This window comes from Antedon bifida, chromosome 7, assembly GCF_963402885.1.
Source record: "Antedon bifida chromosome 7, ecAntBifi1.1, whole genome shotgun sequence".
Classification (NCBI taxonomy): Eukaryota; Metazoa; Echinodermata; class Crinoidea; order Comatulida; family Antedonidae; genus Antedon; species Antedon bifida.
This window is the reverse complement of record NC_136232.1, coordinates 230,154-243,829: the sequence shown is the minus strand read 5'-3', so window position 1 is coordinate 243,829 and position 13,676 is coordinate 230,154. Positions and strand designations below refer to the sequence as shown.

Sequence of the window (13,676 nt, the reverse complement as noted above, 5' to 3'; positions counted from 1 at the left end):
CCCAACTTGTATTAAAAATCTGTAATCTAATTTTGTGAAAAATGTGCATGTTTTATTATTTTTTTACAAAAATGAGTATATTAAATAGTGTAAATTTATTTTGGTTTATTTATAATATTAAATAATTCAAGTGTTCGGAAGATCTTGGTAAATTTACCAAGCATTTTGAACCAATTTTTAATGTTTTATCACTTTTAGATATTAATTATGTTGTATTTTTTTATATCTAGGCTGAGGGTAGTCTAGATCAAAGTATCCTATAACAGTTGAGATATTCTCTCCTAAATTAAATGCATACAAATCTGACCCAGGTCCTAGACAATATGACATTAATTTTAACTAAAAATATTATTTATAATGGGTGTTACTTTGTCCAATATGTTACATTTATTGGATATTTTACGTATTGGTGGCCATCTTGGATTTGACACCCTTAAGCATTTTTAGAAAAATGGCAACATCCTTTTTTTTTATTACTTTACATCTTAGAGAAACTAAATCAGCTGGAATTTTGCTTTTAACAAAAAATGACATAAAATTACATAGTGGCCTATTAATATAAATATATATGTTCCGACTATTTTTATACCAATATCATTTTGATAGACCACAGGGTTACGGAGATTTGGGTGCCATTTTGAAATTGCATTGAAAATCTGTAATTATGATGTAGATTTTTTTGAAAATATATAAATTATGGTTAATTCTGACATAGGCGAGCACAATGGAAAAACTTCTCAAATAAAACCCCAAAAAACATGCTACATAGTACATACAGATTTTATTTCATATTACGTTCGGTGCAAACTGAGATCCCGAACCAGCGCATGCGCAGTAACCAGTCATAGCGAACAGCGTACTAGCATCGTGTACAACACGTTGCTAATTTATGTGTGTAAAACCAACGTTTATCCAATATGTATTGAAAATGAATCATTTTTTTGGAAAATATGCATATTATAATAAACTTTCATCAAAACTCTAGAATTATATAATATTATAAATAAACCAAAATAAATTTACACTACTTACTTTATACTCATTTTTGTCAAAAAAAAGAATATTTTCAAAAAAGTTAGCATCATAAATAAAGATTTTCAATACAAGTTGGGTACCAATGGATAGCATATTGTTTTATTTCTTATACCAAATATTTCATTACAACGCTAGAATTATTTAAACCAAAATAAATTTAGACTAATTTATACTCATTTTTGTCTAAAATTAATAAAATATGCACATTTTCCAAAAATAGCATCACATAATTAAGTCAATATTAATTTTTTTTATTTATCATTATTTTTTTTATATTATCACTTGACATTTGTCCTTTGTTTTATCTTGATACACATACATTACAAAATTCTCAAAATATGGTTTAACTTCAAATGTTGGCATGTATGGTATCTTATTGTCATGACAACATAACATTATGTTTTGTTGGTCTTGGTGATTGATTTTTAATTTTACATATTCATATTGATCGAGGTATTGATTGAGGTTTAGAGTTTATCCAAAATTAAAGTAATAAAAATTAAAATATAATAATGTATTAAATAGGAAAATAGTTACCAAGTTGGTTTGTGGTAGACTGTTGTATGGTTGTCGGTTCTGTTGTGGCAGGTTCTACAGTTGTTGCTGCTGTGGTTGTCGGTTCTGTTGTGGTATTGATTGAGGTTCAGAGTTTATCCAAAATTAAAGTAATAAAAATTAAAATATAATAATGTATTAAATAGGAAAATAGTTACCAAGTTGGTTTGTGGTAGACTGTTGTATGGTTGTGGGTTCTGTTGTGGTTGCTTCTACAGTTGTTGCTGCTATGGTTGTGGGTTCTGTTGTGGTTGCTTCTACAGTTGTTGCTGCTATGGTTGTGGGTTCTGTTGTGGTTGCTTCTACAGTTGTTGCTGCTATGGTTGTCGGTTCTGTTGTGGTAGGTTCTACAGTTGTTGCTGCTGTGGTTGTGAATAATAATAAATAATGATCTATACCTGAAGGCTATATTTTATAGAATATTTCATTTTATAACACACCCATATATCCTACTTTCCATAATTATATTATATTACGTAGCAATATTACATTGTTGTATTTACATTGTTATACATTGAACAAGGTGGAAAGTTTGAATTATTCTTTTGTATATAATATATACAACATACACACAATGAAAAATAAAAAGTAGATAAAAAACTTAGCTAGCCATGAAATTTGAGTTAATATATTATTTGAATTTATAGATATTTTTTCAGTTACATTTTGTTCTAATTTTGGTTGGTAAGAGATTCCATTTGAATCTCCCGATTTCCCCAAATTTCCTCCAAACCACATGCACCACGTCCCATTTATGTGGTGTTCATAACTTTAAAAAGTCTCATAGGGTTCAGTAGGGCAAGAAAAAAAAAAAAAGACTACTTTTTTGTTATATTAGGAGCTGTTTAAGAGCTATTATTCCAAATAGGACTGAGATATACTAATGTTTAGTACAGTATAGCTGTATACCCTTAATGTTACACAGTTTTCTTTATTAGATTTTTTTTTGGATTTGAATGTCCATCTTAACAAATTTGGTCTTCTTTACAATAGACGGCATGGGTTTACTACCGGAAAATCATGGTAAACATTACTAGCTGAAACAACGAATTACAAAGACACTACAAAGAATTGTTAACTTAAGTTCTAAATTAATAGGTTGTCAACTTCGTAGTTTATCTTCTTTCTGTGACATGCAAACTCTAGAAAAAAGTAGAGCTATTCTAAAAAATATTAACCATGCCTTGTTCAGTGATTTCGAGCTCATGCCTCATGGGCGTCGCTTTCGATGCCCGGCATGTAGAACAAACCGGAAAAGGAATTCGTTTTTGCCAGTGGCTATTCGACTCTTAAATTCTTGAACCTTGACTCTTTTTTTTTTTCTATTTTGTACTGTGTATTGTGATATTTTGTATATTTTGTAAGATCATTTTAATCCAGACCTTTTTATTTGAATTGCCCCGTGTGGGATGATTAAAGAATTTTGAATTGAATTGAATTGACCTCTTGGACTCTAGCCCTTGATCGACACGCATCTCGTATAGATCTTATATCATTTGATTATTCTCATGCTTTCGACTCCATCTCGCACATAATCCTTGTTGAGAAACTTAAGTGCACATATGGTATTAGTGGCAATATTTAAAGTACTTGAACTCTTTTGTTAGCGGTAGTGTGGTATTTCAGGGCAAGTGTTTATCAGTGGACATCAGTTATATCTGGTATACCACAAGGGTCATGTCTTGAACATTAATATTTAATGTTTATGTCAATGATTTGCAACTACATTTACAAAAATAAATACATTCTTTTCAAGATGTATTCCCTCAGATTGTGATATATTATAATTACAAGAGGACATCGAGTATTGCAAAGTGGTCTACAGCCAACCTACTGTCATTGAATCCAGCAAAGTGCCGCTATCCTATACATTGAATGGACAATCTCTGACAAATGTAGATCACATGAAATTACTTGGTGCGACATATTCTCATAATCTGACTTAGAAGCATCAAGTTAACAATGTGACCTCAAAATGTAACAAAATGCTAGGGTTTATGCGGTATGTTGCAAGGAACTGTTCTACTGAAGTTCTTCTTAAGCTACATTCTTCTCTTGTTTTGCCTCATATGCAATATATATATTATTCGGCACCCATAAGGGAAAGAAAATATTAACAAAATAGAACTGATTCAGCGTTGCACAACCAGATTTATTTTACATAAAAAAGACAGGAGGACATATAATAATCGGCTTGAAGCACTTGCAGTCTGCACTATGGAAGCTAATAGAAATTATTCAACAGTACTTTTCGTTTGCAGACTTTTATTTAACAGTACACGTGACTCTATTGTTCTCAATAATATCGAAGTTAGCAGTCGTCATGTTGACAAACTATTTTTTATTCATTTGAGAGCCAATACGGATTCTGCTAAACACTGTATTACCGGGAGGTTTATGAGAATGTGGAACAATTTACCTATGGATATTAACTATTTGTTTGTTTGTGATAGCTGGCTTAATGGGAGGGAATTATTTATTTGTTAAAATATTACTAGACATAACTAAATTTAATTAAATTTGTATATTTTAAAATTATAAATAAATATTAATAATTAAATAATACTGATAAGCAAATTCAATTTTACCTGTAAATAAATTTGTTATGATAAGTCTCTGCATTTTTATTTTTATATAATCCTATAAATAATACATTTTAATTTATTGTATTAATACTAATTTAATAATTGAAATAGAATGCAATAATAATTTTTTTGTATATAAACATATTTCTATATTTTAATGTTATTTGTAACAATTATTTAATGTACTGAAAGTTGGAGTGGAGGGGCACACCATTCCCGGTGATAGTGGTTATTGTACTGCTCTTGCCTCTCCTCAGCTGTCCACTTCCTTTGTTTTTGCATCATGTTTGTTTTTGTGTTCTGTTTATTTGTCTGCTGGAAGGAATAACTAAAAAACAGTAATGATGATCGAGCGATACCGCTAATTTTTAAACGATCGTTTAAACCAGGCCGGAACGCAGCCGCAACCCGCGAAAATAATACCGGCCTAGGCTACGACAAGTGAAGTTTATGCTGATATAAAAGCTGAAAAACATCGTCGGGTTGTAAAAATTCAATTGCTTTGGTACCGTAGGTAAGTATCAGCTGCATGTTCCACATTACGTCGTAATTTGAGAACTATTTGGTCAGTTTTAACGATCATCGTTAACGTTAAACTCTGTTCAACTTCCAACTATATTATTGCAATCAAAACTCAACGCGATTCAACGCAACTACTTGCTACTACTGTACTACTAGTACACTACCTGCCATCTACTACTCACCGTAACTCAATGTTAACTGGAAAACTGGCTTTAGAGTGTATTGGAAAATGACAGTAGGAGATGTTTGTGCATCGTTTTAAACGACATACAATGCGCTAGAACGTCAACATTTCCAAGGGCGGTCCCCAGTCAAGGTTTGATTGCTTCGCTCGCTCGCAAGGTACGTCTCCCCTATTTTAACATGGTAGATCCACCCCTGCCACAGTATAAGATTACTTACTTGAGCAGGTAAGAAGTTCAAATCGTAGACATGCTGCATCATGTTTTTCCAATGGCTTAATACGAATAAATTGAGCATTCACTTGTGACTGGAACATGTTGACAACAGGAGTTACACTATCTTCATTTCCAGCAAACTAACAAAGTAGAAACATGTTCAATGACAAATAATTCAAATTTTAATCAAGAAAGTAGAAAAAGTTGCTCCATCTGAGATAAAAACTGGGAACCTAATTCTGTGTGATATGCAAATGTACTATACTCTAGTAGCTAGATCAACTTTCGTATGCACTTTGAGGTCCAGAGAATTTGACTTCAGAAATTGGTTTAGGGTAGTCAAACAATCATTTTTGGCTTGGTTACACATTTTGAAAATGTGGTGAAAGGTCGAAAGGTCAGGGTGAAGGGTTATAAGACCAAACACCTTTATGTCCTTAAATCTCGACAACCACTGGTCACAGCGAGGTAATTTTGGTCTCAAATTGATCAGAAGGTATACATTTATATTCAGTCTAATGGGACTTTTAGTTAAAAATAACCGGAAATGCCATTTCTGACCTTTGACCTACAACCCAGGGCATGTATGTATCTCCGTAACTACTGGTCGTACACACTTGAATTTGGTCTTAAATTGTTCGAAATAGATATTATGTTATTTGTTGCACATTTTGAAAAATGTTACAAAAGGTCAAAGGGTCAAGGGTTATATGAACAAATAAAAAAAGGTACTTGTATCTTGGCAACCACTGGTTGCAGCAAGTTAATTTTGGTCTCAAAATGTTCAGAAGGCATGGATTTATATTCATTTATTAATGGGGCATTTTATTCAAAAATGATCAGAAATGCCATTTCTGACCTTTGACCCACATACCTGGGCATCTTCATATCTCTGTAAGTACTGGTCGTAGAAACTTAAATTTGGTATCAAATTGTTTGAAATACACATTTTTACATTCATTCTAACAGAAAATTTGGTTAAAAGATGACCAGAAATACTATTAATTACTAATGTTTCAAACGAAAAACATATCTCTACACAACTTATCCTTAGACAGTAATGTTATGCAATAACTGATACTTTAAATTGTTTCAAGGACGATCAGACATTTTGATAGAAACGTCAAACTCAACAGTTCTTTTCAGAATACTAGAAGTAACTCAACATATTTATCCGAATAAACGCCCCAGGCATTTATTGTTCAAAAGGGTTTTTAGGGAAGGGGATTTTGGGGTATAATATGGTATTAACATGTATAATCAAATAAATACCACCTAGATATAAAAAAAATACAGCACAATTAATATAAAAAAGTGATAAAATTGTGCCAAAATGCTTGGTAAATTGTAGATTATGGTAGTATGTGTTGTGATAATATAATACGTAGAATATGGATACGTACGCGCTCTTTTAAATGTCATGAACTATGAAGCAAAATATGAAAATACGACTTTTATAATTCAACTGGCCGTATGATGACTCACAACATCCGATGCGCAAAATTTGTAATGGTAAATGGTAATTCATGCGAAAGATAATTGATTGACCTAGACAATATAAAAAAAAATGGGTGGAAATGGAATACGGATAAGTGGAGATGCGCTCTATTAAATGTGATGAGCTATGACGAAAGAGACAAAAATCCTATATTTTATATTAGAGTGGCCATACGACGACGTCACAATGTCCGGTTAGCCATTGGTGCATGATCCAAAATTGATTGTTTGACCACCCTAAACCAATTTCTGAAGTCAAATTCTTTGGACCTCAAAGTGCATACAAAAGTTGATCTAGCTACTAGAGTTATAGCTATTAGTATTATACAAACTTTCAAAAACTTTAAAAGATGCATGCTTTTTACAAATATGAACATATTTTCTGTTGCGTGAACGCAACAAATATGCCGGTGAATGTAGCTTATGTTCGGCGCACACTTGAGGAAAATGGCACGATAGAATATTTTCCTCAGCGGCGTGGCCGATTCCTCACGAAATCCCCGGCGCACACTGTGAGCCAAGTGTTACTTGTGCCAGTTGGCTCAGCCGAAAAAAAATTTAATTTCAACAAACATTTATTTCAGGTATCGATTAAATACATTTCGCACAATGATACATTCAAATTGGATCTGACCCGGTGCTTAACCATTTTGCAACAGTTTGTGAAATAACATTTATAATGATAGAGATCATAGGATTTGAAATAATTACCGATGTTCCTCCTGAACTGGCATCAGCAATGATTTGCCAGGTATCATTTTTATTTTCTTTATACTCAACAGCATATAATGTAACCCACTCGTCGGTGTCGTAGCAGCCTTGCAAAATTGTCCCACTCACGATTTTCACAGCCTCTAAATCCACTTCAATATAGTAGTTTACTTTACCAGGCCATCCTCCATCATTGGATTCCAAATTTAGCCTAGCATATTGTACACGACCCGGATGGTAAGTTGAAGACAGACTCGCATCTGGAATTGTGCCATCTGCCATTCCCAAAGGATCTCTGCACGTACCTAAGTGCAGTATTACATGTCACATATTAATTTACATTAAGTTAAGCAGGTTCTACAGTTGTTGCTGCTGTGGTTGTCGGTTCTGTTGTGGTATTGATTGAGGTTCAGAGTTTATCCAAAATTAAAGTAATAAAAATTAAAATATAATAATGTATTAAATAGGAAAATAGTTACCAAGTTGGTTTGTGGTAGACTGTTGTATGGTTGTCGGTTCTGTTGTGGCAGGTTTTACAGTTGTTGCTGCTGTGGTTGTGGGTTCTGTTGTAGTTGCTTCTACAGTTGTTGCTGCTATGGTTGTCGGTTCTGTTGTGGTAGGTTCTACAGTTGTTGCTGCTGTGGTTGTGAATAATAATAAATAATGATCTATACCTGAAGGCTATATTTTATAGAATATTTCATTTTATAACACACCCATATATCCTACTTTCCATAATTATATTATATTACGTAGCAATATTACATTGTTGTATTTACATTGTTATACATTGAACAAGGTGGAAAGTTTGAATTATTCTTTTGTATATAATATATACAACATACACACAATGAAAAATAAAAAGTAGATAAAAAACTTAGCTAGCCATGAAATTTGAGTTAATATATTATTTGAATTTATAGATATTTTTTCAGTTACATTTTGTTCTAATTTTGGTTGGTAAGAGATTCCATTTGAATCTCCCGATTTCCCCAAATTTCCTCCAAACCACATGTACCACGTCCCATTTATGTGGTGTTCATAACTTTAAAAAGTCTCATAGGGTTCAGTAGGGCAAGAAAAAAAAAAAAAGACTACTTTTTTGTTATATTAGGAGCTGTTTAAGAGCTATTATTCCAAATAGGACTGAGATATACTAATGTTTAGTACAGTATAGCTGTATACCCTTAATGTTACACAGTTTTCTTTATTAGATTTTTTTTTGGATTTGAATGTCCATCTTAACAAATTTGGTCTTCTTTACAATAGACGGCATGGGTTTACTACCGGAAAATCATGGTAAACATTACTAGCTGAAACAACGACCTCTTGGACTCTAGCCCTTGATCGACACGCATCTCGTATAGATCTTATATCATTTGATTATTCTCATGCTTTCGACTCCATCTCGCACATAATCCTTGTTGAGAAACTTAAGTGCACATATGGTATTAGTGGCAATATTTAAAGTACTTGAACTCTTTTGTTAGCGGTAGTGTGGTATTTCAGGGCAAGTGTTTATCAGTGGACATCAGTTATATCTGGTATACCACAAGGGTCATGTCTTGAACATTAATATTTAATGTTTATGTCAATGATTTGCAACTACATTTACAAAAATAAATACATTCTTTTCAAGATGTATTCCCTCAGATTGTGATATATTATAATTACAAGAGGACATCGAGTATTGCAAAGTGGTCTACAGCCAACCTACTGTCATTGAATCCAGCAAAGTGCCGCTATCCTATACATTGAATGGACAATCTCTGACAAATGTAGATCACATGAAATTACTTGGTGCGACATATTCTCATAATCTGACTTAGAAGCATCAAGTTAACAATGTGACCTCAAAATGTAACAAAATGCTAGGGTTTATGCGGTATGTTGCAAGGAACTGTTCTACTGAAGTTCTTCTTAAGCTACATTCTTCTCTTGTTTTGCCTCATATGCAATATATATATTATTCGGCACCCATAAGGGAAAGAAAATATTAACAAAATAGAACTGATTCAGCGTTGCACAACCAGATTTATTTTACATAAAAAAGACAGGAGGACATATAATAATCGGCTTGAAGCACTTGCAGTCTGCACTATGGAAGCTAATAGAAATTATTCAACAGTACTTTTCGTTTGCAGACTTTTATTTAACAGTACACGTGACTCTATTGTTCTCAATAATATCGAAGTTAGCAGTCGTCATGTTGACAAACTATTTTTTATTCATTTGAGAGCCAATACGGATTCTGCTAAACACTGTATTACCGGGAGGTTTATGAGAATGTGGAACAATTTACCTATGGATATTAACTATTTGTTTGTTTGTGATAGCTGGCTTAATGGGAGGGAATTATTTATTTGTTAAAATATTACTAGACATAACTAAATTTAATTAAATTTGTATATTTTAAAATTGTAAATAAATATTAATAATTAAATAATACTGATAAGCAAATTCAATTTTACCTGTAAATAAATTTGTTATGATAAGTCTCTGCATTTTTATTTTTATATAATCCTATAAATAATACATTTTAATTTATTGTATTAATACTAATTTAATAATTGAAATAGAATGCAATAATAATTTTTTTGTATATAAACATATTTCTATATTTTAATGTTATTTGTAACAATTATTTAATGTACTGAAAGTTGGAGTGGAGGGGCACACCATTCCCGGTGATAGTGGTTATTGTACTGCTCTTGCCTCTCCTCAGCTGTCCACTTCCTTTGTTTTTGCATCATGTTTGTTTTTGTGTTCTGTTTATTTGTCTGCTGGAAGGAATAACTAAAAAACAGTAATGATGATCGAGCGATACCGCTAATTTTTAAACGATCGTTTAAACCAGGCCGGAACGCAGCCGCAACCCGCGAAAATAATACCGGCCTAGGCTACGACAAGTGAAGTTTATGCTGATATAAAAGCTGAAAAACATCGTCGGGTTGTAAAAATTCAATTGCTTTGGTACCGTAGGTAAGTATCAGCTGCATGTTCCACATTACGTCGTAATTTGAGAACTATTTGGTCAGTTTTAACGATCATCGTTAACGTTAAACTCTGTTCAACTTCCAACTATATTATTGCAATCAAAACTCAACGCGATTCAACGCAACTACTTGCTACTACTGTACTACTAGTACACTACCTGCCATCTACTACTCACCGTAACTCAATGTTAACTGGAAAACTGGCTTTAGAGTGTATTGGAAAATGACAGTAGGAGATGTTTGTGCATCGTTTTAAACGACATACAATGCGCTAGAACGTCAACATTTCCAAGGGCGGTCCCCAGTCAAGGTTTGATTGCTTCGCTCGCTCGCAAGGTACGTCTCCCCTATTTTAACATGGTAGATCCACCCCTGCCACAGTATAAGATTACTTACTTGAGCAGGTAAGAAGTTCAAATCGTAGACATGCTGCATCATGTTTTTCCAATGGCTTAATACGAATAAATTGAGCATTCACTTGTGACTGGAACATGTTGACAACAGGAGTTACACTATCTTCATTTCCAGCAAACTAACAAAGTAGAAACATGTTCAATGACAAATAATTCAAATTTTAATCAAGAAAGTAGAAAAAGTTGCTCCATCTGAGATAAAAACTGGGAACCTAATTCTGTGTGATATGCAAATGTACTATACTCTAGTAGCTAGATCAACTTTCGTATGCACTTTGAGGTCCAGAGAATTTGACTTCAGAAATTGGTTTAGGGTAGTCAAACAATCATTTTTGGCTTGGTTACACATTTTGAAAATGTGGTGAAAGGTCGAAAGGTCAGGGTGAAGGGTTATAAGACCAAACACCTTTATGTCCTTAAATCTCGACAACCACTGGTCACAGCGAGGTAATTTTGGTCTCAAATTGATCAGAAGGTATACATTTATATTCAGTCTAATGGGACTTTTAGTTAAAAATAACCGGAAATGCCATTTCTGACCTTTGACCTACAACCCAGGGCATGTATGTATCTCCGTAACTACTGGTCGTACACACTTGAATTTGGTCTTAAATTGTTCGAAATAGATATTATGTTATTTGTTACACATTTTGAAAAATGTTACAAAAGGTCAAAGGGTCAAGGGTTATATGAACAAATAAAAAAAGGTACTTGTATCTTGGCAACCACTGGTTGCAGCAAGTTAATTTTGGTCTCAAAATGTTCAGAAGGCATGGATTTATATTCATTTATTAATGGGGCATTTTATTCAAAAATGATCAGAAATGCCATTTCTGACCTTTGACCCACATACCTGGGCATCTTCATATCTCTGTAAGTACTGGTCGTAGAAACTTAAATTTGGTATCAAATTGTTTGAAATACACATTTTTACATTCATTCTAACAGAAAATTTGGTTAAAAGATGACCAGAAATACTATTAATTACTAATGTTTCAAACGAAAAACATATCTCTACACAACTTATCCTTAGACAGTAATGTTATGCAATAACTGATACTTTAAATTGTTTCAAGGACGATCAGACATTTTGATAGAAACGTCAAACTCAACAGTTCTTTTCAGAATACTAGAAGTAACTCAACATATTTATCCGAATAAACGCCCCAGGCATTTATTGTTCAAAAGGGTTTTTAGGGAAGGGGATTTTGGGGTATAATATGGTATTAACATGTATAATCAAATAAATACCACCTAGATATAAAAAAAATACAGCACAATTAATATAAAAAAGTGATAAAATTGTGCCAAAATGCTTGGTAAATTGTAGATTATGGTAGTATGTGTTGTGATAATATAATACGTAGAATATGGATACGTACGCGCTCTTTTAAATGTCATGAACTATGAAGCAAAATATGAAAATACGACTTTTATAATTCAACTGGCCGTATGATGACTCACAACATCCGATGCGCAAAATTTGTAATGGTAAATGGTAATTCATGCGAAAGATAATTGATTGACCTAGACAATATAAAAAAAAATGGGTGGAAATGGAATACGGATAAGTGGAGATGCGCTCTATTAAATGTGATGAGCTATGACGAAAGAGACAAAAATCCTATATTTTATATTAGAGTGGCCATACGACGACGTCACAATGTCCGGTTAGCCATTGGTGCATGATCCAAAATTGATTGTTTGACCACCCTAAACCAATTTCTGAAGTCAAATTCTTTGGACCTCAAAGTGCATACAAAAGTTGATCTAGCTACTAGAGTTATAGCTATTAGTATTATACAAACTTTCAAAAACTTTAAAAGATGCATGCTTTTTACAAATATGAACATATTTTCTGTTGCGTGAACGCAACAAATATGCCGGTGAATGTAGCTTATGTTCGGCGCACACTTGAGGAAAATGGCACGATAGAATATTTTCCTCAGCGGCGTGGCCGATTCCTCACGAAATCCCCGGCGCACACTGTGAGCCAAGTGTTACTTGTGCCAGTTGGCTCAGCCGAAAAAAAATTTAATTTCAACAAACATTTATTTCAGGTATCGATTAAATACATTTCGCACAATGATACATTCAAATTGGATCTGACCCGGTGCTTAACCATTTTGCAACAGTTTGTGAAATAACATTTATAATGATAGAGATCATAGGATTTGAAATAATTACCGATGTTCCTCCTGAACTGGCATCAGCAATGATTTGCCAGGTATCATTTTTATTTTCTTTATACTCAACAGCATATAATGTAACCCACTCGTCGGTGTCGTAGCAGCCTTGCAAAATTGTCCCACTCACGATTTTCACAGCCTCTAAATCCACTTCAATATAGTAGTTTACTTTACCAGGCCATCCTCCATCATTGGATTCCAAATTTAGCCTAGCATATTGTACACGACCCGGATGGTAAGTTGAAGACAGACTCGCATCTGGAATTGTGCCATCTGCCATTCCCAAAGGATCTCTGCACGTACCTAAGTGCAGTATTACATGTCACATATTAATTTACATTAAGTCTGTCTTTCTTTTGATGTACAATTTATAAACCAAACTAAAAAGCATAAAATGTGCATGTATGCTGTACTTTAGAAAACTAACAGTTACAGTATATGAATATGAAATTAGCTTATACAGTATATTAAATTAATAATACTAAACCTACCGCTTGCTGATGCCACAATAGTAATTATCCAAATACACACAGCCTTCTTGCAGTACTAATAAAAAGAAATATTTTTGTTCTCAGTAACTTATAAAATACTGTACAATACCCTTTTTTCAGTAAAAATAAGAGATTTAAATCTAAAGCTAATATAGGCTACTTCTGTTGGAAGCTAAACATAAATGTTTGTATGGTGGAAATTATTGCAGAATATAATCAGATAACATTAATAATAATAATGATAATAATAATAATATGATGATGATGACAAAAAGTCATAATTT

At 33.0% G+C, this 13,676-nt stretch overlaps 1 protein-coding gene across 1 annotated transcript in view; it reads right to left on the bottom strand.

The window, feature by feature from the left end:
* The window catches only part of LOC144848324 (uncharacterized), a 55,165-nt gene that overhangs the window by 32,845 nt on the left and 8,644 nt on the right, over window positions 1-13,676 (bottom strand). Inside the window, exons 2-8 of the mRNA XM_078705038.1 lie at window positions 13,393-13,447; window positions 12,900-13,204; window positions 10,696-10,831; window positions 7,783-7,941; window positions 7,304-7,608; window positions 5,100-5,235; window positions 1,749-1,952 (exon numbers count right to left, since the gene is read on the bottom strand). Coding sequence (XP_078561164.1) covers window positions 1,749-1,952; window positions 5,100-5,235; window positions 7,304-7,608; window positions 7,783-7,941; window positions 10,696-10,831; window positions 12,900-13,204; window positions 13,393-13,447 — 1,300 coding nt within the window. The remainder of the gene's footprint in view (window positions 1-1,748; window positions 1,953-5,099; window positions 5,236-7,303; window positions 7,609-7,782; window positions 7,942-10,695; window positions 10,832-12,899; window positions 13,205-13,392; window positions 13,448-13,676) is intronic.